This window comes from Halichoerus grypus, chromosome 11, assembly GCF_964656455.1.
Source record: "Halichoerus grypus chromosome 11, mHalGry1.hap1.1, whole genome shotgun sequence".
NCBI classification, from domain to species: domain Eukaryota; kingdom Metazoa; phylum Chordata; class Mammalia; order Carnivora; family Phocidae; genus Halichoerus; species Halichoerus grypus.
Genome location: NC_135722.1, coordinates 64,617,148 through 64,639,157, shown reverse-complemented (window position 1 = coordinate 64,639,157; position 22,010 = coordinate 64,617,148). Strand labels below are relative to the sequence as shown.

Here is a 22,010-nt window from a genome sequence, read left to right as displayed (position 1 = left end):
CATACTTCAAATACCTACTGCAGACTAATCTTCCACAAAGCCATTTCAAATATCTCAGTTTACTAATCTGTTTCCTTTGAACACTGACTTGAAGTGATTTGAATATTCACACATTCACACACACACATACACAACCTAATAGAACAGTCGTCAACTTGACACTCTGCTAAGAGTGGAGTAGATTTTCAATAATTAGTTGAGGAACAGGATATACAACAAAGTCTAAACTACATAAGCAGGTACTTTTCTGTAATTTATTTAACAGAAATGCCTAAAGTAATTGCTGGTATATTTCCCAAACTTTCACAATGTAAATAGACAACTTGAAAATCCTGGTACAGAATTATTGACTATATATTCCCTATCCTGTCCTTTTCATCTCTGTGACCTATTATAACTGGAATTCTGTACTTCTTAATCCCTTTTATCCATTTTGCACATCCCTTCACCTACTTCTTCTCTGGTAACCACCAGTTTGTTCTCTATATTTAAGAATCCATTTTGTTTGTTCAGTTGTGTGCTTTAAGATTCCACATATTAGTGAAATCATATGGTATTTGTCTCAGTCTTACTTCACTTAGCAGAATACCCTCTAGGTTCATCCATGTTTTGCAAATGGCAAAATATCATTTTTTTATAGCTGAGCATTATTCCATTGTGTGTGTGTACACACACATCTTCACCTATTGATGGACACTTGGGTTGCTTCCATAAGAAGCTTCTAGATGAAAAGCACAGCATAAGGAATATAGTTAGTAATGTAGTAACACTGTATGGTGACAGATGGTGACTGCACTTATCATGGTGAGTACTGAGTAATGTGCAGAATTGTCAAATCAATTATGTTGTACACCTAAAACTAGTACAGTATTCAATAAAAAGAAGAATACAAGATAGTCCCTGAAAAAGGAACTGAGAGCCACAGTGTGAAACAGGCAACAAAAGGAGCAGCAGCTATCTTAAGCCTAGACATCTACAAAGTAGTCAGCCGGCTACCAGCAAGTGATAGAGCAGCAGAGCACAAAATCCGAACTTTAGAAGTCTGCTCTGCTGAGGGACGTCGCTCCAGTGGCTAAGTGGGGGGTGGAACCCTCACTGGGACAGTGTGGTCTCAGGACCCTCGGGGTCACAGAAAGACCGGGGGTGCCTCAGTGCAGCAGAGCTCCCAGGTATCGAAGCAGGGAAGCCGGCTGCAGAGACGGAGCCAAGGAGTGGGCTCTCAGCTCGGGGTTGCCATAAACCGTATTCCGCGGCACAGTCGGACCACTGCTCTTCCAGCAGGGACCCAACAAGCAGCAGATCCGGGGAGACTCCCCTTCCTCCCCCGGGAGGCACGGCAGCGCACCACAGGAATCTGCTGGGTTTGAGACTCCAAATGGGGTCGTGTGCCTGAGATAGAAACACTCGGTCACAGGCCGGGTGAACACGGAGTGCGGCCAGAGACCGGGGAGACAGGAGTGATTGACTGCTTTTCTCTGAGGGAGCACTGAGCAGTGGGGCCCCAAGCTTTTGGCTCCAGGGTCAGAGACTGGGAGGCTGCCAATTTCATTCTCATCCTTTAAAGCTGCTCGGAAAGCCTGCAGGGAACAAAAGCCACATACAGCAAACCCAAGCAGATTACTTAGCCTGGCCCCTGGCAAAGGCGATGTAATTCCACCAGGGGCAAAGACATTTGAGAATCAACCCAACAGGCCCCTCCCCCAGAAGATCAGCAAGAACATCCAGCCAAGACCAGGTTTACCCATCAATGAGAATGGCAAAACCCCAGCACTAGGGGAATACAGCACATAGAATTCATGGCTTTTCAAAATATGGAAAAGAGCCCAGATGTCCATCGACAGATGAATGGATAAAGAAGATGTGGTGTATATATATGTGTGTGTGCGTGTATATATATATATATATACACGCACACACACAATGGAATATTACTCAGCCATCGAAAAAATGAAATCTTGCCATTTGCTACGACATGGATGGAACTAGAGCGTATTATGCTAAGCGAAATAAGTCAATCAGAGAAAGATAATTATCATAGGATCTCACTGATAATGTGGAATTTAAGAAACAAGGCAGAGGATCATAGGGGAAGAGAGGAAACAATGAAACAAGAAGAAACCAGAGAGGGAGACAAACCATAAGAGACTCAATCTCAGGAAACAAACTGAGGGTTGCTGGAGTGGTGGGGGGTGGGGGGGATGGGAGTGGCTGGGTGATGGACACTGGGGAAGGTATGTGTTATGGTGAGCAATGGGTGTTGTGTAAGACTGATGAATCACAGACCTGTACCCATTAAACAAATAATACATTATATGTTAATATAAAAAATAATAAAAAATAATAATTCTGATACTTTAGACATCCAAAAAGTGCTTTTCCAAACTTACTAGTAAAAAAACAAAAATATTTAACAGCATTTTATCATTTGCTTAATGTTGATATGCACTAAATCTCTAAACATTTAAGCTGCTTTATTTTTCTTTAATAAAACGTTGTGCTTTACCCATCATAATACTGCCTTGAAAATGTTTTAATGGACAAAATTATCAATAGCCATGTTATAATGGAAATGATGACAGATCATTTATTTTTAAAAAGGCAGGAGAATAAAGGACTAATCTTATTATCATAATGGATCCATTTTCTTGTATTGAATCAGGTATTACTCTGGGATTGAGTTTTAGACTATTTTACCTAACTCCAAAACAGAAAACATATCTCACTGAGTTATTATTGGCCCAGTTATAGCAATTGGATTAACCCATTTTTGACTGTTGAATATTCTCCAAATTCGATGAAATAACACAATAAGGAAATGTCTGGGTTCTTATGACCCCAAATGCCACCCTCACCCCAAGCTCCAACCTGTTGGTTAACACAAGAGAAAAGGGAAAAGACAGCCAAAGGCAATGCAAAAAGGATAAAAGAAAACACGCCTCACTATTCCCAAAGCCATGTCCTGCAAGGAATACAGTGATGATCACAAATAAAAAGAAACACAAAATGTTGGCAAAGTTGGGGCAAAGAGAAGAGAGAAAAAGGTGGGCATTAAATTGACAATATAATTGGTATGTCTCCAAAACAAACAATGGGCCCTGGTCTACTGGCTGCTGGCTAATATTTACCTTAATCAAGGCATATGAGTCTGCGTACAAAATAAACCTGCACTTTCCAACCATGAAAACGGTTAACAGTTAGCTGGCTACTAGCCTATTGCTATACAAACAAAACCTACCACTTTATATTTGAGGCACTGCTATCATGTCCCAGAGGCTCCTCAAACCCAAACCAAAAACATCACCTCTCTTCCCCTCAATTACCTGCTCCTCTTCCTATATTGTTAAATATTTACCAGTATCCATCTAATCTTCTAGCATGTCTTCAAACTAGTAATTTGTTTAAAAAAAATAATAGTATCTATTTCCATTTCTTTGTCTTTTTAAATCAATATATAAATATTCATTTATGTATGTTCGTATTTTAAAATGGAGCACTTTGGGAGCCCCCAAATGAATATCAAAGTGAACATGCTTGATAATGGATGCAGAAAAACGTGCCATTACTTTGTCTTTTCAACAAATGGTGCTAGAACAGTTGGCTATCCATTTGAAAAAAAAAAAATTGAACTTCAATCTATACCTTGCACTAAATACAAAATTAATTCAAACTGGATCCCAGATAGAAGTATAAAATCTAAAATTAAAATACTAAGAGAAAACCTTGTTGACCTTGGATTAGGCAAAGACTTCTTATTCTTAGGCTCAGTACCAAAAGCACAATCCATAAAAGAACAAATTGAAAAACTGGACTTTATCAAAATTAAAACCTTCTGCTCTATCAAAGACACTGTTAAGAGAAAAGACAAGTCAAAGACTGGGGAAAAAACATTTTCAAATCACGTATCTAATGAAGAACTTGTATCGAGAATATATACAGAACTCTCGGGGCGCCTAGGTGGCTCAGTCGTTAAGCATCTGCCTTCAGCTCAGGTCATGATCCCAGGGTCCTTGATCGAGCCCCACATCAGGCTCCCTGCTCTGCAGGGAAGCCTGCTTCTCCCTCTCCCTCTCCTGCTCCCCCTGCTTGTATTCCCTCTCTGGCTGTCTGTCAAATAAACAAAATCTTAAAAACAAAAAAAAAAAGAATATAGATATACAGAACTCTCAAAACTCAGTAATAAAACAACCCAGTAAAAAAAACAGACAAAAGACTTAAACAGACATTTCAACAAGGAACATATATAGATATGCAAATAAGTACATGAAAAAGTGCTCAACATCCATAGTCACTAGGGAAATGCAAATTTAAAACACAGTGTATACCTCTACACACCTATTAGACTGCCTAAAACTGACCAACCAAGCGCTGGCAAGGATGTGGAGAAACTAGAACATTCATACACAGCTGGCTGAATGTAAAATGGAACAATCGTGTTGGAAAATAGATTGGCAATTTTTTAAAAAGTTAAACATACAACTACCATATAATCCAGCCATTCCACTCCTAGACATTTACCCAAGAGAAAGGAGGGCATGTGTCCACACAAAGACTTATACACAAATGTTTATGTATCAGTTTTATTTTTATGAATGAAAACCCTTAAACAATCCAAATATCCATCAAGAGGTGAATGGAGGAACAAATAGTGGCACATTCATACAATGGAATACTACCCAGAAATAAAAAGGAACAAACTACTGATATATACTACAACATGGATGACTCTAAAAATAACTCAGCTGAATAAAAGAAGCTAGGCAAAAAAGCATACCGCATGCTTTAATTTATATAAAACTCTAGAAATGCAAACTATTTTTTTAGTGAAACAAACTAGGAGACAAGAGGAAGGATTACAAAGGAGCACTAGGAAACTTCAGGGGTAATATGTTCAGTGTGGTATTTCACAGCTGTGTATACATGTATCAAAATTCATCAAACTGCACCCTTTAAATATGTGCAATTTATTATATGTCAATTGTATCTCAATAAATTATTAAAATTGTTAACAAAAAGTAAATTTTCTCTGTTCTTTAGAAGATTTCTTAAGAAAGGATAAAAACTACGAAATATTAGCACTTGCCTAAAAAAGAAAATGAAAAATTAAAATTAGGGGGCACCTGGGTGGCTCAGTAGGTGGAGCATGCGACTCTTGATGTTGGGGTTGTAAGTTCAAGCCCCATGTTGGATGCAGAGATTACTTTAAAAAAAAAAAATCTTAGGGGCGCCTTAAGGGCTCAATGAGTTAAGCGTCTGCCTTCGGCTCAGGTCATGATCTCATAGTCCTGGGATGGAGCTCCGTGTGGGTCTCTCTGATTAGCAGGGAGTCTGCTTCTCCCTCTCATTCTCCCTCTGTGTTCTCCCCTTCTCTCTCTCAAATAAATAAATAAAATTTTTTTAAAAATTTAAAAAAATTAAAATCTTAAAAAAAATTTTTTTAATTAGGTCCAATGGATTCTGAGGGTATACCAATGGTTAGAACACATCAAACATAAAATAAATATATACACACACATCACCATGATTTTATAATCCTTTAAAAGAAATTTATGACTTTAGGAGAATGTTAGGGAATCAACTCATTTTTTGAACATTGGTATATGAAGAGGAACAATTAAGCACTGTTATGCCTTTCCTATGACCCTACCTCTGGGTAACCAAATAGTGTATTCGAGGGTCTCTTTATAGCTAATAAATGAAACAACAATTAGAATGTGATCATTTGAACCCCTACTGAATCAACAAATGTCGGTATGGCATATATACGGCTGCTAATTTCACAAAAAGAGATAACCATATATATACTTCCTGATCAAAGAACATACCATTGTCTATAATAATCCCACCAAATTTTTTTTCAAAATAAACTCAAATGAAGTCTGATCAAATCTCTAAGTCCAACTAATTTACTGGAAATAGAGGACAGAGAATACATTTTTACCTTTAATTTTTATGAAAGATACTTGGGACATCAACCAGTTGCAATGTACAATGTAGACTGAAAATACTTACAACTTTAAAATATATAAACAAAAAACTTCTCAGATCACTGGAAATCTGAACACTAATCAGACATTCAATTCCCTACTAAGGAATTAGTTTGTTTTTAGATGTGATAACAACATTATAGTTACGTTTAAAAAAGCAGAGAGAAAAAAAAGACCTTGTCTTTTAAAGACACATACTAATGTATTTATAAATTACATGTTATGATTCTGGAATCTGTTTCCAAATAATACAAGAATGGAGAAGTGAGTGGGAATACAAAAGAAGTAACACTGGGGCGCCTGGGTGGCTCAGTCGGTTAAGCACCTGACTCTTGATTTCCGCTCAGGTCATGATCTCAGGGTCGCGAGCCCTGCCTTGGGCTCCACAATAGCTCAAAGTCTCCTTGGGATTCTCTCTCTCCCTCTGCCCCTTCCCCCACTTGTGCGTACGCTCGCTCTCTCTAAAATAAATAAATAGGGGTGCCTGGGTGGCTCAGTCAGTTAAGCCTCTGTCTTCAGCTCAGGTCATAATCTCAAGGTCCTGGGATGGAGCCCCGCATCAGGCTCCCTCCTTCTCCCACTCCCTCTGCCCCTACCCCCACCCTCTGCTCTTTCTCTCTCACTCTCAAATAAATAAAATCTTTAAAAATGAATCAATAAAATCTTAAAAAATAACATTATCCATGAGTTGGTCATTTTGGGTGATGAGTAGAGAGCAGTCCAATATTCCATTTGGTCTGCTTTTGTATACTTGGACTTTATGTATAATGAAAAGTAATAAAAAATAAGATACCTTGTTGAATTTACTTTGTAACTATTTTATGCACATTGATATAAAAATCCTAAATAAATAGGTCATATTTCTTCTCTTATGTTGTCCTTGTCCTTTTTGGTTAGAAATATAAACTGGGTAACCATCTTCTTTTATTCTCTAAAAGTTTATATAAGATATGAACAGTCTGTTTCATAAAGGTTTAGCTGAATTTTGTAAAACCCTCTGGGCCTGACAGCTACATGCTGAAGGGAGGATTCCTACACATAACAATGTTTTATCTTTTGACGTGTAATTACATAGCACTGTAGGCTGCATACTGATTATCTGCCATTTACTGCAACTTGCTTCATGACTTGGTATGTGGTCAAATTTCATAAATGTTCTATGTACTTAAAAATGTATATGATCTAGGGCGCCTGGGTGGCTCCGTCGGTTGAGCGTCTACCTTCAGCTCAGGTCATGATCCCAGGGTCCTGGATTGGGTCCCACGCTGGGTTCCCTGCTCAGCAGGGGAGCCTGCTTCTCCCTCTCCCTCTGCCTGCTGCTTCCCCTGCTTGTGTGTGCACTCTCTGTCAAACAAACAAAAATCTTAAAAAATAATTTAAAAAATGTATATGATCTAACAATTAGGTGCAGGGTTCTATAACTGTCCATTGGCTCAAACTTGTTAACTCTTTTATTCGAATCTTCCATTTTACTAATATTTACTTAGTATATTATCAAGAGGTAAATAAAATATTAACAGCATTTATCATTCTAAATGTCAATTTTTTAAATATATATTGAAGTTATACATACACACAAATTCATGACTTATCTTTTCCTAGAAATATTTTAGTTTTCCTAATGGATTATTTCATTCCTACTGAATGAATTTCTATATCCCTAATAATGTTTTTGTCTTAGTCTAAATTTTCATAAAATTAATATACCTATGACAGCTATTTTTTTTTTTCTGTAGGGGAAAGCGCAAATACAGTCCCCCCTACCAAAAATTATGCAGTCGAGTTTCCCACATTTGGGGAAATCACAGGGGTCAGAATATCCAGAGTACAATGGATAAGCCTCACCCTGGGAAAACCACCTTCGTGATCACGGTATCTCCCCTGCCAGTAAGTATGACAGCTATGTTTTGGTTGCTTGTGTTAAAATGTTTTAGACCCATTAATCATTAGCAGCAATGTAATTATTTATTTGCTCTCTTTAAAAGAAATCCTATCCTGGAGTCTCCATGTTTTCTCTGGCAAGTGTACTCTGTTTACATTTCTCCTGATAACTGATAGAGTTGAAATTATTTTCACCATCTTATTTTATTTTTAATATACTATGCCTATATACTATGACTTTACTTTTTCTCTTTTTTAACTTTTCCTTAAACTTTTAACAAGATTACCTGAAAGTATAATTAGGATTATTATTCTCTTTCTAAAGAATAAGACCTCAGAAAGCTTTAATCAGTACCCCTCCTGTCTTATGCATTATTTTCTAGGACAATCTTTAATTCTTGTGCATTTAAGTTATTTATTGTATTGTTTTATACAATCAGGTTGCCAGATTAGGCTACATGTTTACCAATTCTTTTTTTTAAGATTGATTGATTGATTGATTGATTGACTTGACAGAGACAGCACAAGAAGGGGGAGAGGGAAAAGCAGGCTCCCCGGGGAGCCGGAAGCCCGATGCAGGGCTCACTCCCAGAACCCTGGGATCATGACCTGAACTGAAGGAAGATGCTTAATCAACTGAGCCATCCAGGTGTCCCATGTTTACCAATTCTTTAACTTTGCATCTTGCATGCTCTTCTACAACCTGGGTTCAATTTCCTCTTATAAAGTACAGCTACCTTCAGTAGTTCTTTCAGTAATGGTCTATGAGTAGTAAACTTTCCATCTCCATCTGCAAAATATATTTATTTCTCCATCACTTTAGAATAACAGTTTTGGGAGTTATTTTATTTTTCCTTGGCACTTTGAAGATATTAATCTATTGGTTTTGGCCTCTATTCATCCTCATGATAGTAAGTATGCTAAACTAACTGCCATCCAGTTATAACTGACTTGTCTTTCTCTCTGGTTCCTTTATTACTTTCTCTTTACATTAAATGCCCAGAAATTTAACTAGAATGTACGGAATTGTCCATTTATATCCTTCTACTTATAGATTATTTATTTTTAGGCACGGTCACATAAAAAAGTGATTTGAGAATGACTATTCTCTTAATTCTCCCAAAGATTATTCAAAACTAACTCCATGCTAAAGGTATGAGACATTAATTCACTACATTTAGTGGATGACCTAGGGTAGTGGTTCTCAAACTTGAGCATGCAAAACACCTGGGGAACTGGACTCTACCCATGGTTTAAGAATCACTGTCTTGGGGGGCGCCTGGGTGGCTCAGATGGTTAAGCGTCTGCTTTCGGCTCAGGTCATGAATCCAGGGTCCTGGGATCGAGTCCCGCATCGGGCTCCCTGCTCAGCAGGGAGCCTGTTTCCCCCTCTGCCTGCCACTCTCCCTGCTTGTGCTAATAAATAAATAAAATCTTCAAAAAAAAAAAAAAAAAGAATCATTGTCTTGGGGCACCTGGGTGGCTCAGCTGGTTGAGTGTCTGCCCTCGGCTCAGGTCATGATCCAGCTCAAGTCACGATCCCGTAGTCCTAGGAGCCCCATATCAGGCTCCCTGCTCAGTGGGGAGTCTTCTCCCTCTCCCCGGCTCCCCCCGGCTTGTGCTCACTCTCTCTTGCTCACTTTCTCTCTCTCAAATAAATAAATTAAATCTTGAAGAAAAAAAAAAAAAAGAGTCACTGTCTTAGGGATTGGGATAATTTATCTCATGGAACCCCAGTTGATAAGGACCACAGGGATTTGTCCTGCTTCTTAAATCTAGAGATTAGTATTTCTCATCAATTCTAAACAGAATTTAGCTTTAAACTGTCTCCCGTTTCTTCTTCTAGAATTCCAATTATTAACTGCGCCTAACAGTCCATCATCCAGCCAGAACTGCTCCAGTTCATTCTTCACACAGCCCTCAGACTAAAAACAAAGCTTGTTCATATCACCTCCCCTACCCAAAATTGTTTACTGGCTCTTCTACACCTATAAGAGCAGTTCTTTATGGGGAGGGATACATGGATGGGCTTTAAAGTACATGCAAACTTTTGAGTATTTACATTATGTTACACTTATTTTTTATAATACCACCAACAGGTCTGTGAGATCACTTAGATAAGTACATTAAAAATTGCTGACTTAAATTCAAATGAGTCAGTATGGCACATAAAGCTTTTCCTGATCCATGCCAGCCTAACCTACCCTTGTACCATCCTATGCACACCATGCTTTCAAAATTTCTTCATTGTACACATACTACCTCCACCCAGAAAAGAATGCCCAACAGGCCTCTCACAGGCCTAATTAACTACTCCCCAAGAGGTCCAATATCACCTCCTCCAGGAAACCTTCTCAACTCACTTGAGAGTTAGTTGCTCCCCTTTCTATTCTCTCTCAGCATCTGGTACAAACATCCACGATTACATTTCACCCTTCAAATCAGTGGTCTACAAACTATCATCCTTTATAAGAATATGAGTTATCTCCAGTAAGTAAGAACTTAATCATTATCTTTAAATCCTCATAGTAGATACATTATTATGTCTGTTTTCATGTAGATTTTCAAGGGAACCAGAGATTCAATGGGAGTAAACGGCACCTAATCTAGTTTTGTTCTCACATTTCTCCACAAAATACTTGAAACCATCAATGCAATGATTATGCCCCTGTAAGGTCTGACGCCTGCACTGTCAATACAACCAAGAGAAAAACATCGGAGGGATAATCAAATCTAAGAGTTCAAAAACACTGGAGGGGTAATCAAATCTGAGAGTTCAAAAACCTTCATTTAAAAAAAAAAAGGACTCTCATTTTAATTCCTATACAAATCTACTTATCTGTTTATTTAATACACAGAAGTGCATATTACAAATTCTGAGAAGATTCCTTGTCACTATTTGTTAGAACACCCAATAAAATCCCTTTACAAAAGTATACAAAATCTGTACACAAAAGTAAATGGCTCTTTCCAGGGACAGAAGGTGGAAATGCGAGAAGCTGAGGAGATCTTTCACTTATTACTTTTCAAATGTATCAGTTTATCATCTGAATTTTTTAAATAATATATCACTTTAGAAACCAGCAAAACATAATGGAAAGTTAAAAAAAAAAAAAAAAAGAGCCATATCCTATGTCATGCTATTAAGAAAACAGCTTAATTATGTAATCATTTTAATATTATTTCTTACCAGATTTAAGACCTGAAATTTTGAAGATGGCACTTGGTTTCCCATTTGTGACAAATCCTAGGAGTTGCCATACAGGCATTCCATTTGAATCAGGATAGGAAAAGTAGACAGATCCTCCCATTCCCTCAGGAAATGGGATTGTTCCCAGCATAAAAACCACAACATGGTTGATACTTTCATAATCAGGCAAGTCAAAAACAAATTTATCCTCTGCCACTTGCTGTGCAGCTGTTTGCACCTAGAAAATAAGAAACTCGACTTAGTTCAATAGTTTGATGAGTTTCTATAACCCTTACAGTATTCCTGTAAGCTGTTATCAAGTATAGTCAATTATACTCATTATACCCAGTATAACCTTGGGTTAATCTGATAGTCTATATGGAATTTCCAAATATACCAGTGTTAAATTTAAAAAGAAAATCCAAATATATATATATTCAGCCTTAAAATGATCATTTAATGAATGCAACCTTTAAAAAAATAGAACTAAATTATTTCAGAAGTGCCCTGAAAGGAATTTACTTATATAAGTAAATCACTACAGCTTCAGAATGTTAAAAAAAATGAAAGGTTGTGCAAAATACCACACCACCAAAGCCTTATCCTCAGTATGCAAAGTAGAGGAAATTAAAATGGGTAAGCAGTCCAGAAAGAATTAGTTAATCTTCATTGTTTGCAGATTCCATATTTATTAATTTGCTTAGTCACTAAAATTTATTTGTAAGCACAAAATCAATATTCATTGCACTCTGGTGGTCATTCATGGACATGTTCATGCGCAGAGCAGCAAAAATTTTGAGTTGCCTAATGCACAGGTTCCCAGCTGAGGTGGAGAAAAGTTAGCTATGCCTTCTTTCTTTCAGCTGTCATGCTGTACACAAATGTGTTTTTCCCAGTCAATTCAGTGCCATGTTTGTTTGTATTTTGTGCTTTTTGTTGGTGATTCTGATGTTTAAAATGGCCAAGCTGAAATGCTGGCTAATATTCCTAAGTCTGAAACTGTTGTTATGTGCCTTACTGAGAAAATATAAGTTTCATTCAGAAATGAGTTATGGTGTTATTGGCTGTTCGATGTTTATGAATCAACAACACATAATTAAATAAGAGTCTTTAAACAGAAACATACAGACAACACAGTTATGTAATGATAGGCTGATAAAAACTGTCATCAGAGGCTTGAAAAAACCTAACTCTGTATTTCCCCTAAGGGCAATGATTCAGTATTTACCAACTGAGGAATTGAGTGTTCACACTGACTTCATAGATCCGAACTACTGTGAATAACGAGAATCAACTGTATATAAAAAGCAAAAATCCTACCTTGAATGTGCAAAGTGGGAACCTGTAAAAGTTTCCTCTTGACTCATTTCATAATCTAATTTTCTGTTCTAGAATTGAATGTCAGTTTCTAGAATGAGATCTTATCTTATTTTGAAGTTTGAGAAGTTTGAGAAATCGACTTCCAAAGAGAAAATTCCTTTTATCCACTTTCAGAAAATTAATGATAATTGCTATATCACATCCATTAGCAAAAAGAAGTATTAATTCTGAGGGCACTCAGGTCAAAAGGCTGTCAAGAGTTTACATGATGCACAGTTTTTTGGTTTTCTTTTTAATTGCTATTGCCCCTCTATTCACCAAAACACCAAATCTGAATTACTACCAGTATTTTAAGACTTTAAATGGTCAAATCTTACTACCTAGAATGCAACTTCGTTTCCTTTGCTAATAGTTGCTGTTGTTACTAAAATGCTTACTTTTTTCTTTTATAATATCCTAGCTACTACTACAAAGAAACTTAAAAAATTCATAGCTATGTATATGAATTGTCCTAAATTTATTCCCAAGAGACCAAGAATGAATGTTCTTAAAATCAAGTTCTAATTCTCTCTTCTGAAGTTTTCCGACCTCATTAAAAACTGTCCAGTTTAAAGAGAATAAAACAAAAGAAAAACATAAAACCAAACTGCCTGTATTAGTATTAAATTCAATTTCACCAGTTTTGGGCATGCACATAATCTTAAAAAACATATTAAAATGATGGTATTCACAAGCCATGAAATAACCATAAGGCAAAATAAATATCTGTTAAACATCAACTCTACCAAGCACCAGACATCTTATAAATCTGTATTATGACACACTAATCCCTAACCTTAGGGAAAAAGATAACTCTTTAAGAAAAAACCTTCAAGGAATGAAACTGAGTTCATAACTTTAGGTAAGTGGACTTTTCTAGTTAGAGAATAATGAAGTTTTGGATGTCTCCAGGTCTACTTGCCCTTCATTTTGATGAACATGTTCTCTGGTTAACAGAGTTAGACACCTCCTAAAAGTCTTATCTTTAAGAAACTCTACTGGGTATCTATCACAGAGGTTAGATGTTAGGTAAGTAGACACAGGTATTGCTATAATTAAATTTCCACGCTAGTTGACAACATGAGATACATGGAATCCATGTGGCCTTTTCTTTAAAAAACACACAGGGGCACCTGGCTGGCCCAGTCGTAAAGTATGACTCTTGATCTCAGGGTCGTGAGTTCGATCCCCACGTTGGGCATAGAGATTACTTAAAAATAAATAACTAAAAATAAAATAAAACACACACACATTTTAAATGTCATTCATTAATGACACTCACTCATCCGAGTCCCACACTTTAGCCCAGGCTGGTCCTTTCATTTTCCCTGCGAACAGCAGGGGCAATTCAAAGTTATCTCACCAATATTACCAATTACCACCATCACCAAAGTGGCCTCCCGGTCTTTGTGGTTTCTTAGAACTGTGTACAGAATACATTACCAAAAGTTGATGAAAATTTAATTCAACAAATGGGCTGCAAAATTTAACAAAGCAAGTAGATAAAAGAAAACTCTGGGTGAAAGGAGTTAAGTCTAAAAAGGATTTCTGGGTGGTTTCTAAGGAGGCAAGCAAGATTCATCCTCTAAATTATTCCTGAACAATTCCAGGTGCTGATCTCATTTAACTCTAATAATCTGGCAAGGCAGGGTATTATCTCTTCTGACCAATAAAGATTTTTGCAGCTCATACCCTTCTGGGGTATCTCGGCCATGACTCACACTTAAGTTTAGGCGTTTCTATCAGCCAACTTCCAATTACTTTAAGCATATTTTTTACCGGGGTCCTTCCAAAAGGACCCCAAAGGTACACACTGCCCCAGCACCTTAACCTTTCAGAAATAGTATGTTACAGACTCGATTCAAATGCCAGGTTTACCTCTAATTTACTGTATGAGCTCAGGCAAGTATTTAAACTGACGACTGAGCTTAAGTTCATCAACTACAAAATTAAAATTAAAATAACCATCTCACAAGTTAGGAGGGTTAAATTTGAGGTGCTAAATAAAAGCTACCTAGAAGGCTGAAAATTATCCGAAATAGACAAAAGGCGTGCACTGCCAGGCATACAGATAATGCACACTCGATAAATAGTAGCTAACGTGGCTACTATTCAAATGACTGAAAAGAGCCGAGGGCAGAGAACGAACACCCCAGCACCCAATCTCCACCCTCACATTTAGCTGGAAAGTACACTTGGGGGGGTGTTCCCCACATCTCCTGCACCCGAGCACCCTCCCCTTCCCGAGGCCTCGCCCTCGGGTGTCCTGCCCCCTTCCTGATACCACCCGGCCCCATCCTCACCAGCCTCCCTGCCACCAAGCAGCCAAACATGGCGGCGACTCCGCTCAGCCGGCAGGGACCCGAAGCCGGCGACTAAAAGTCCTGCGGCTACTGCCCTAGTTGAGCACAAAAACCTTCCAGAACATGCAGGAGCACGCCAGCCCCTCCACTACATAGCGACTAGGCCAGCGGCAGAAACGCCTTCTGCCCCCGCGACCTCTGACCCCACTTCCTAACCAGCACGCCTCTCAGGTAGCGAGTACTTCCGGGGCTTACCCCAGCCTCCCCAACTAAGGGAGAAAGTCAAGCCAGAGCCAGTACAAGACTACAAGTCCCAGACTGCCCTGCGCCGGTTTCCGGGAGGAGAGTGAAGAGGACTTACGTTTCGAGATTGACTGTCCAGATCCCAGATTTTCAAATTCGGTGCCAGTAGATGTTTCTCCCATTTGTGTAACATTTTAGAGATTACAGTGCGCTTTACAATAATCACTTCACTAGGTCTTGGCAAAACCCTTAGGAGGTATGCGAGGAAATTGCCCAGAGTGACCAGCTCCCAATCTTTACACAGCACAAAATGTTGGAGCCCGAATCCAAGTCCTGATCCAAATCCAGGGCTCTTTCTCCTACGTAGTATCTCAAAAGTACTAATTTTTAACCAGCCGTTTAGTACTTACTGACAACTTTATTGTAGTTCTTTCAGCTTCACTTAACTCCCCCATTTATTTTCTGTAAAACTGTAAGCAAGATATTATAATAACTTTATAACTTTGTGCTTTAATATCTCCATTTGCAAAATAATAATAATTAATTGTACCTATCTTATAGGGTTGCTGAGAGGATAAAATGAATTAGTGTATATAAAACAGAATAGAGTGGCAGCAGTTAATTTATAGGGGTTTTAAATGTCTTATTTTTTTTTCTATATGCATTTGCAGTAAAGGTTCATAGGAAATAAAAAACAATAGCCAAAAGAACTGGCATCAACTACTGATTGACACCAATACTCATTCTTCTTTCACAGCTTTAATTATCTTCTTAGATAGAAAGGTAGGATATCCCCTCCCCAACAGTCTCTGCCCTGATTGAAATATATGAGTTTAGGGCACCAGTCATCAGCAGGTCTGTCCTTCCAAACCCAGGTTATATATAGAGGATCAAAAAGTTTGTAACAATCCTCTGGCCTCCACTCTGGTTCCATAAACTGTGACCATTTATATTATTTCAGATATTCCTTTTAGATAGCCAAGCCAAAGGTGAAGAGATAGAAGATGTTTCTATCGATGTCTCCAACTTTCTACCTAAAAAGTCCTAGAACCTTCAAAATAGAAAGACCATTTATGATAATATCACTTCATGAGGGGCAGATACACTGCCTGGGTTCAGAGCCCATCTCTGTCATTTATTAACTATATAATCTTAGGCTAGTTAACCTAACACTCCCATTTCTCATTTTCCCCATCTGTAAAATGGGATAATAATAGTATCTGCATCATATGGTTGTTATGAAGGTTCTTGCATGAAAAGTACTAAATAGTAGCCAGAAAATACCTTAATAAAATGTTGGCATTTAGCATTATTACCTCTCCTGACAGATTTTCTGTCTTCATAGAAATAAAAATAAATATATTGGTCTCTGCCCCTAGTTCCTGACACAGGACACTGAAACCCTTGTAAATTCCCAAGTGATAAGAGCACTAGGAGCATCTTTTATTCTAATGAGGTGGCTCTGGGTAGACTCCTAGTTGGGGGCTGATCACCAGAAAGACCGAGCCATGATTAGAGGCTTGGAATTTTCAGCCCGACCCCCATTCTCCAGAGAAGGAAGAAGGACTGGAAATGGAGTTAATACTGGATCATGCCTATGTGAGGAAACCTCCATAAAACGCCAGTAGTAAGGAGGGTGATGCACCCCAACTCTATAAGGACAGAAGCTCCTGCACCTGGGACCCTCCCAGACTTTGTCCTTTGTATCTCTCCATCTGGCTGTTAATCTGTATCCTTTATCATATCCTTTAACAAACTGGTAAACATAAGTAAGTGTTTCCCAGACTTCTGTGAGCAAATAATTGAGTCCAAGGAGGAGGAGATCATGGGAACCTCCAGTTTGTAGCCATGTCAGACAGAAGTTGTGGGTAACCTGGACCTATTACTTGCAATTGGCATCTGAAGTGGGGGGGCAGTCTCATGGGACTGAGTCTCATGGGACTTAACCTGTGGGATCTCATGCTATCTCCAGGTAGTATTAGGATTGAGTTAAATTGTAGGATACCCAGCTCGTGTCACAGAATTGTTTGGTGTGGGGGGGAAAAAAACCCACACATTTGGTGTCAGAAGTGTTGTGAGTATGGTAGTAGTGTGAGAATGAAGGAGAAACACAGAAGAAAGACCAGGTTTTTTTTTTTTACATACCCTTACTATGCATTTGATTGTCTGAACAACTCATACTTTTCAATCTTTTTGTGCTTACACAACTTGTTTTACCTACCTATAATATTCACTTGGCAACTTATACAACCTCCCAGTTGTCTCAAAATATTTTTTTAAGATTTTATTTATTTATTTGGGGAGAGAAAGTGAGCAAGTGAGAGAGAGAGAGCATCAGTGGAGGGAGGTGCAGAGGGAGAGGGAGAAGCAGACTCCATGCTGAGCAGGGAGCTTGATGCGGGACTCAATCCTGGGATCATGACCTGAGCCAAAAGCAGATGCTTAACCAACTAAGCCACCCAGGCACCCCAAAATATTTTCTTCAGGAATCTTTCCATGATCTACCTGATAATTAGTTACACATTATCTTACACAACAATTTTATTTAATGGTTTGAGAGCTGGCTAGCTTAGAAATTATTTTTATGAAGTAAAGTTGCTGTTTATTAATTATCTCAGTCTTTGTTATGTGGGATTTCAGACTTTTCTCCATTTTTCTGGTGAATAGTCTAGTTCTAACATTGGACAAAGAATTAGAAGCAGTGGGTTTAATATCTTTTCTCCAGACTATAAAAGCCAGCCTTCGGGCGCCTGGGTGGCTCAGTTGGTTAAGCGACTGCCTTCGGCTCAGGTCATGATCCTGGAGTCCCGGGATCGAGTCCCGCATCGGGCTCCCTGCTCAGCAGGGAGTCTGCTTCTCCCTCTGACCCTCCCCCCTCTCATGCTCTATCTCATTCTCTCTCTCAAATAAATAAATAAAATCTTTAAAAATAAAAAAATAAAAAAAAATAAAAGCCAGCCTTCTATTCACCAAACTCCGTTATTTCTACATACAATAGTTCTTTGTAACTAAAGAGGACAGAACGAAGGGCCCCTGGGTCGCTCAGCCGGTTAAGCATCTGACTTTGGCTCAGGTCATGATCTTGGGGTCCTGGGATGGAGGCCGGCCTTGGGCTCCCCACTCAGTGGGGAGTCTGCTTCTCCCTCTCCTGGGGCTCCTCCCCTAGCTTATGCTCTCTCTCTCTCTCAAATAAATAAAATCTTAAAAAAAAAAAAGGACAACTCCCAGAATGGGAGAAAATATTTGCAAATTATATATCTGATAAAGGAGTCATATCCAAAATACATAAGGAATTCTTTCAGCTCAAAAAATTTTTTTAAAAAGCAATTTTAAAATGGACAAAGGATCTTATATTAGTTTCCTAGAGCTGTCAAAACAAATTACCAACAACTAAGTGGCTTAAAGCAGCAGAAATGTTCATATAAAAACTTGTACATAAATGTTTATAGCAGCATTATTCATTATAGCCAAAAGGTGGAAACAGTGGAATGTCCAATAATGGATGAATGGATAAACAAATGTGGTATATGCATACAACAGAATATTATTCAGCCATGAAAAAGTGAAGTACTGATATATGCTACAATATGGATGTACCTTGAAAACATTATATTAAGTGAAAAAAGCCACAAAGGTCATATATTATATGACCCATCTGTATGAAATATTCAGGATAGAGAAATCTATAGAGACTCAAAGTAGATTAGTGTTTGCTTAGGACTGGGGTGGGTGGGGATGTGGAGATAGGGATAATAGATAGCTAAAGAATACAGTTTCTCTCTCTCTCTTTTTTACCAACTTAGCCATTTTTTAAGTATACAGGACAGTAGTGTTATCTATATGCACCTTGTTGCAACAGATCTCTAGAATTTTTTTATCTTGCAAAACTGAAACTCTATGCCTGGTAAACAATTTCCGTATTCCCCTCCCCCAGACTTCTTGAGGTGATGGAGATGATCTAAAATTGACTGTAGTGATAGTTGCTTGTATATTGAATATACTAAAAACCATTGAATTATATCTTAAGTAGGTAAATTGTATGGTATGTGAATTATATTTCAATAAAACCGTTTTTAAAATCAGTACCATTTGGGGCACCTGGGTGGCTCAGTCGTTAAGTGTCTGCCTTCAGCTCAGGTCATGGTCCCAGGGTCCTGGAATCGATCCCCGCATCGGGCTCCCTGCTCCGCGGGAAGCCTGCTTCTCCCTCTCCCACTCCCCCGCTTGTGTTCCCTCTCTTGCTGTGACTCTCTGTCAAAAAAAAAAAAAAAAAAAAAAAAAAAAAAATATATATATATATATATAGAAAAAATAAAAAAATAAAATCAGTACAGTTTATAATAGCATCAAAAAAATTTATGTAAAAGTGCCTATGAGCAAGTGGGCCATCCTGGAATGGGATAGAGGAATTACATGAAAGCCTTCCTGCTCCTAGCTCCACAATACTGCCTTCAAGGCTCATATCCCCCAGGTAGAAGACTGGGAGATCCTTCTCAGGAAAAACTGAACACTCCAGAGATACCGTTATCTTGAAATCTTTGTTGACAAAACTGATAGGCTGCCTAATCCTACTGTAGTGAAACATTCCATTTAACAGCTTTCCCCATATTTTTTGCTTATAAATAGAACATGCCACTAAGGATCACCAGATATTTGAGGAAAACCACTATCAAGAAAGAGAGTGACTGGGGAGGAGAGTGGGGGGATGGGGTAACTGGGTGATGGACACTGGGGAGTGTATGTGTTGTAATGAGCACTGGGTATTATTATAAGACTGATGAATCACAGACCTGTACCCCTGAAACAAATAATACATTATATGTTAATTAATTTAATTTAAATTAAAAAAAAAAAGAGAGTGACCAAAGTAAAGAAGGGGGGAGGAATTCAGTAAATACAAAAACAATACAAGATGCAGAAAAAAATTAATAAAACCCTATGGTGTTATCCAAAGACAGAGAGAGAGAGAGAGAAATAGAGAGATTGTACCATTAAAATAAAAATAGAATACTATAAAAGTAGAAAATCAAAGAACAAGAAAGAACCCATGAAATTTAAAAATATGCGAACTGAAGAGACAGTTTTTAGTTTTGTTGTAAGATAATGTCAAGGAACTATCTCAGAGAAGAAAGCAAAAAGAAAGAAATGGAAATCAGGAGAGAATACAATTAGAAGATCAATACAGGAAGTTCAATATGGGAATTCCTGGGAGAATAAAGAAAACACTGGACAATAAATTGTCAAAGAAATACTATTTTTAAAAATTTCCTGGGGCGCCTGGCTGGCTCAGTTGAAAGAACATGCAACTCTTGATCTCAGGATCCTGAGTTCGAGCCCCACCTTGGGTATCACAATTACTAAAAACATAAATAAAAAAAGAAACTTAAAAAAAAAATTCCTGAACTGAAGGACATGGGTCTCCAGAAAGAAGAGGCTCATTGAATGCCCAGCAATACAAATCAAGACCCACCAAGGCTCATCCTTATCAATTTTCAGAATACTGAAACTAAATAGATTCCATAAAGCTAAAAGAGAAAGTTACATACAATGACTGGGAACCAAAGTGAATTGACCTCGGTACAGCAACAGTGAAAGCCAGAAGACAAAGGAAAAATGCCTTCAAAATTTTCTGAGCATAAATTATGTCCTGTCTCAAATTCAATATCCAGTCAAAATTCCACTGAAGTAAAGGATAGAATAGATATTTTCAGACCTGCAAAGTTTCAAAAAAAAAAAAAATGCCTCCTTATTCTCAGGAAATTACTGGATGTGCTCCTCCCAGTAAAAACCAATAAAGAGGGGCACCTGGTGGCTCAGTTGGTTAGACATCTGACTCTTGATCTCAGCTCAGGTCTTGATCTCAGGGTCATGAGTTCAAGCCCCATGTTGGGCTCCATGCTGGGCATAGAGCCTACTTAATTTAAAAAAAAAGACAATAAAGAAGAAGACATGAAATGAGATTCAGAGTACAGGATAGTCAACTAAGGGGAGTGATAAAGAGAATTTCAAAGGTGATGGCAAAAAGAAGTCCCAGGACATATGCAGAGAGCTATAATCCAGTAAGCCTGTAGAGGGATTTGTTTTTTCAGGGGGAAAAATGGAATAGATTACTATTTGATGCTTTTGACATGAAACATTATACAGAGAGGTGTTTTACGGAGCTGGTGTGGTGGATGGATGAAGACTTAGCCTCAGTCAGATAGTCAAACTAAAATGGAAAAAGAGGCCATTATTTAGGCCAATAGAAATAAAATTGTACAGGGCGCCTGGGTGGCTCAGTTGGTTAAGCGACTGCCTTCGGCTCAGGTCATGATCCTGGAGTCCCGGGATCGAGTCCCACATCAGGCTCCCTGCTCAGCAGGGAGTCTGCTTCTCCCTCTGACCCTCCTCCCTCTCATGCTCTCTGTCTCTCATTGTCTCTCTCGCAAATAAATAAAATCTTAAAAAAAAAAAAAAGAAAGAAAGAAAATTGTACAATAAAGTGACATAGCACAAAACAATATATACATGAATGTATCGTTCCCTATGGCTGCTGTAAGAAATTGCCACAAATTTAGTGGCTTAAAAGAACACACATTCTTTTACTGTTCTAGAGATCAGAAGTCAGACATCAGTTTCAACTGGCCACAAACAAAATGTCAACAGGGCCACAGTTTTTCCAGAGGCTCTAGAATAAATTCCATTTCCTTGTCTTTTTCAGATATTAGAGCTCCATTCCTTAGCTTAGAGCCCCCTTCTTCCACCTTCAAAGTCAACAACATAGCATCCTGCTCCAGTCCTCACATTGCCTTCTTCTCTGTCAAATATCACTCTGCCTTCCTCTTATATGGGTATTTGTGATTGCATTTAAGATCCACCAGGATAATCCAGAAAAATCTCCCCATCTCAATAGCCTCAACAATCATACCTGTAAAGCCTCTTTTTCCATATAAAGTAACATTCACAGGTCCCAGGGATGAGGACCTGACTATTTCAGGAGGGCATTATTCAGCCTACTATACTATCTTAATAAAAACTCCAAATGTGGATTAAATAAAAATTGTTATTTAA

At 38.2% G+C, this 22,010-nt stretch overlaps 1 protein-coding gene and 1 non-coding gene across 3 annotated transcripts in view; both read right to left on the bottom strand.

Moving 5' to 3' along the window:
* The window catches only part of HIKESHI (heat shock protein nuclear import factor hikeshi), a 38,738-nt gene extending 23,811 nt beyond the window's left edge, over nt 1-14,927 (bottom strand). For both annotated transcript variants that reach the window (XM_036082146.2, XM_078058653.1), the window contains exons 1-2: nt 14,718-14,927; nt 11,056-11,293 (exon numbers count right to left, since the gene is read on the bottom strand). In XM_036082146.2, the coding sequence (XP_035938039.1) occupies nt 11,056-11,293; nt 14,718-14,747 (268 nt within the window). In that variant the 5' untranslated portion in view covers nt 14,748-14,927. The remainder of the gene's footprint in view (nt 1-11,055; nt 11,294-14,717) is intronic.
* LOC118529380 (U1 spliceosomal RNA) lies at nt 7,718-7,879 on the bottom strand. The gene has a single exon (XR_004914089.1). It is a non-coding gene; the product is annotated as a U1 spliceosomal RNA (small nuclear RNA).
* Nucleotides 14,928-22,010: the final 7,083 nt, after the last annotated feature.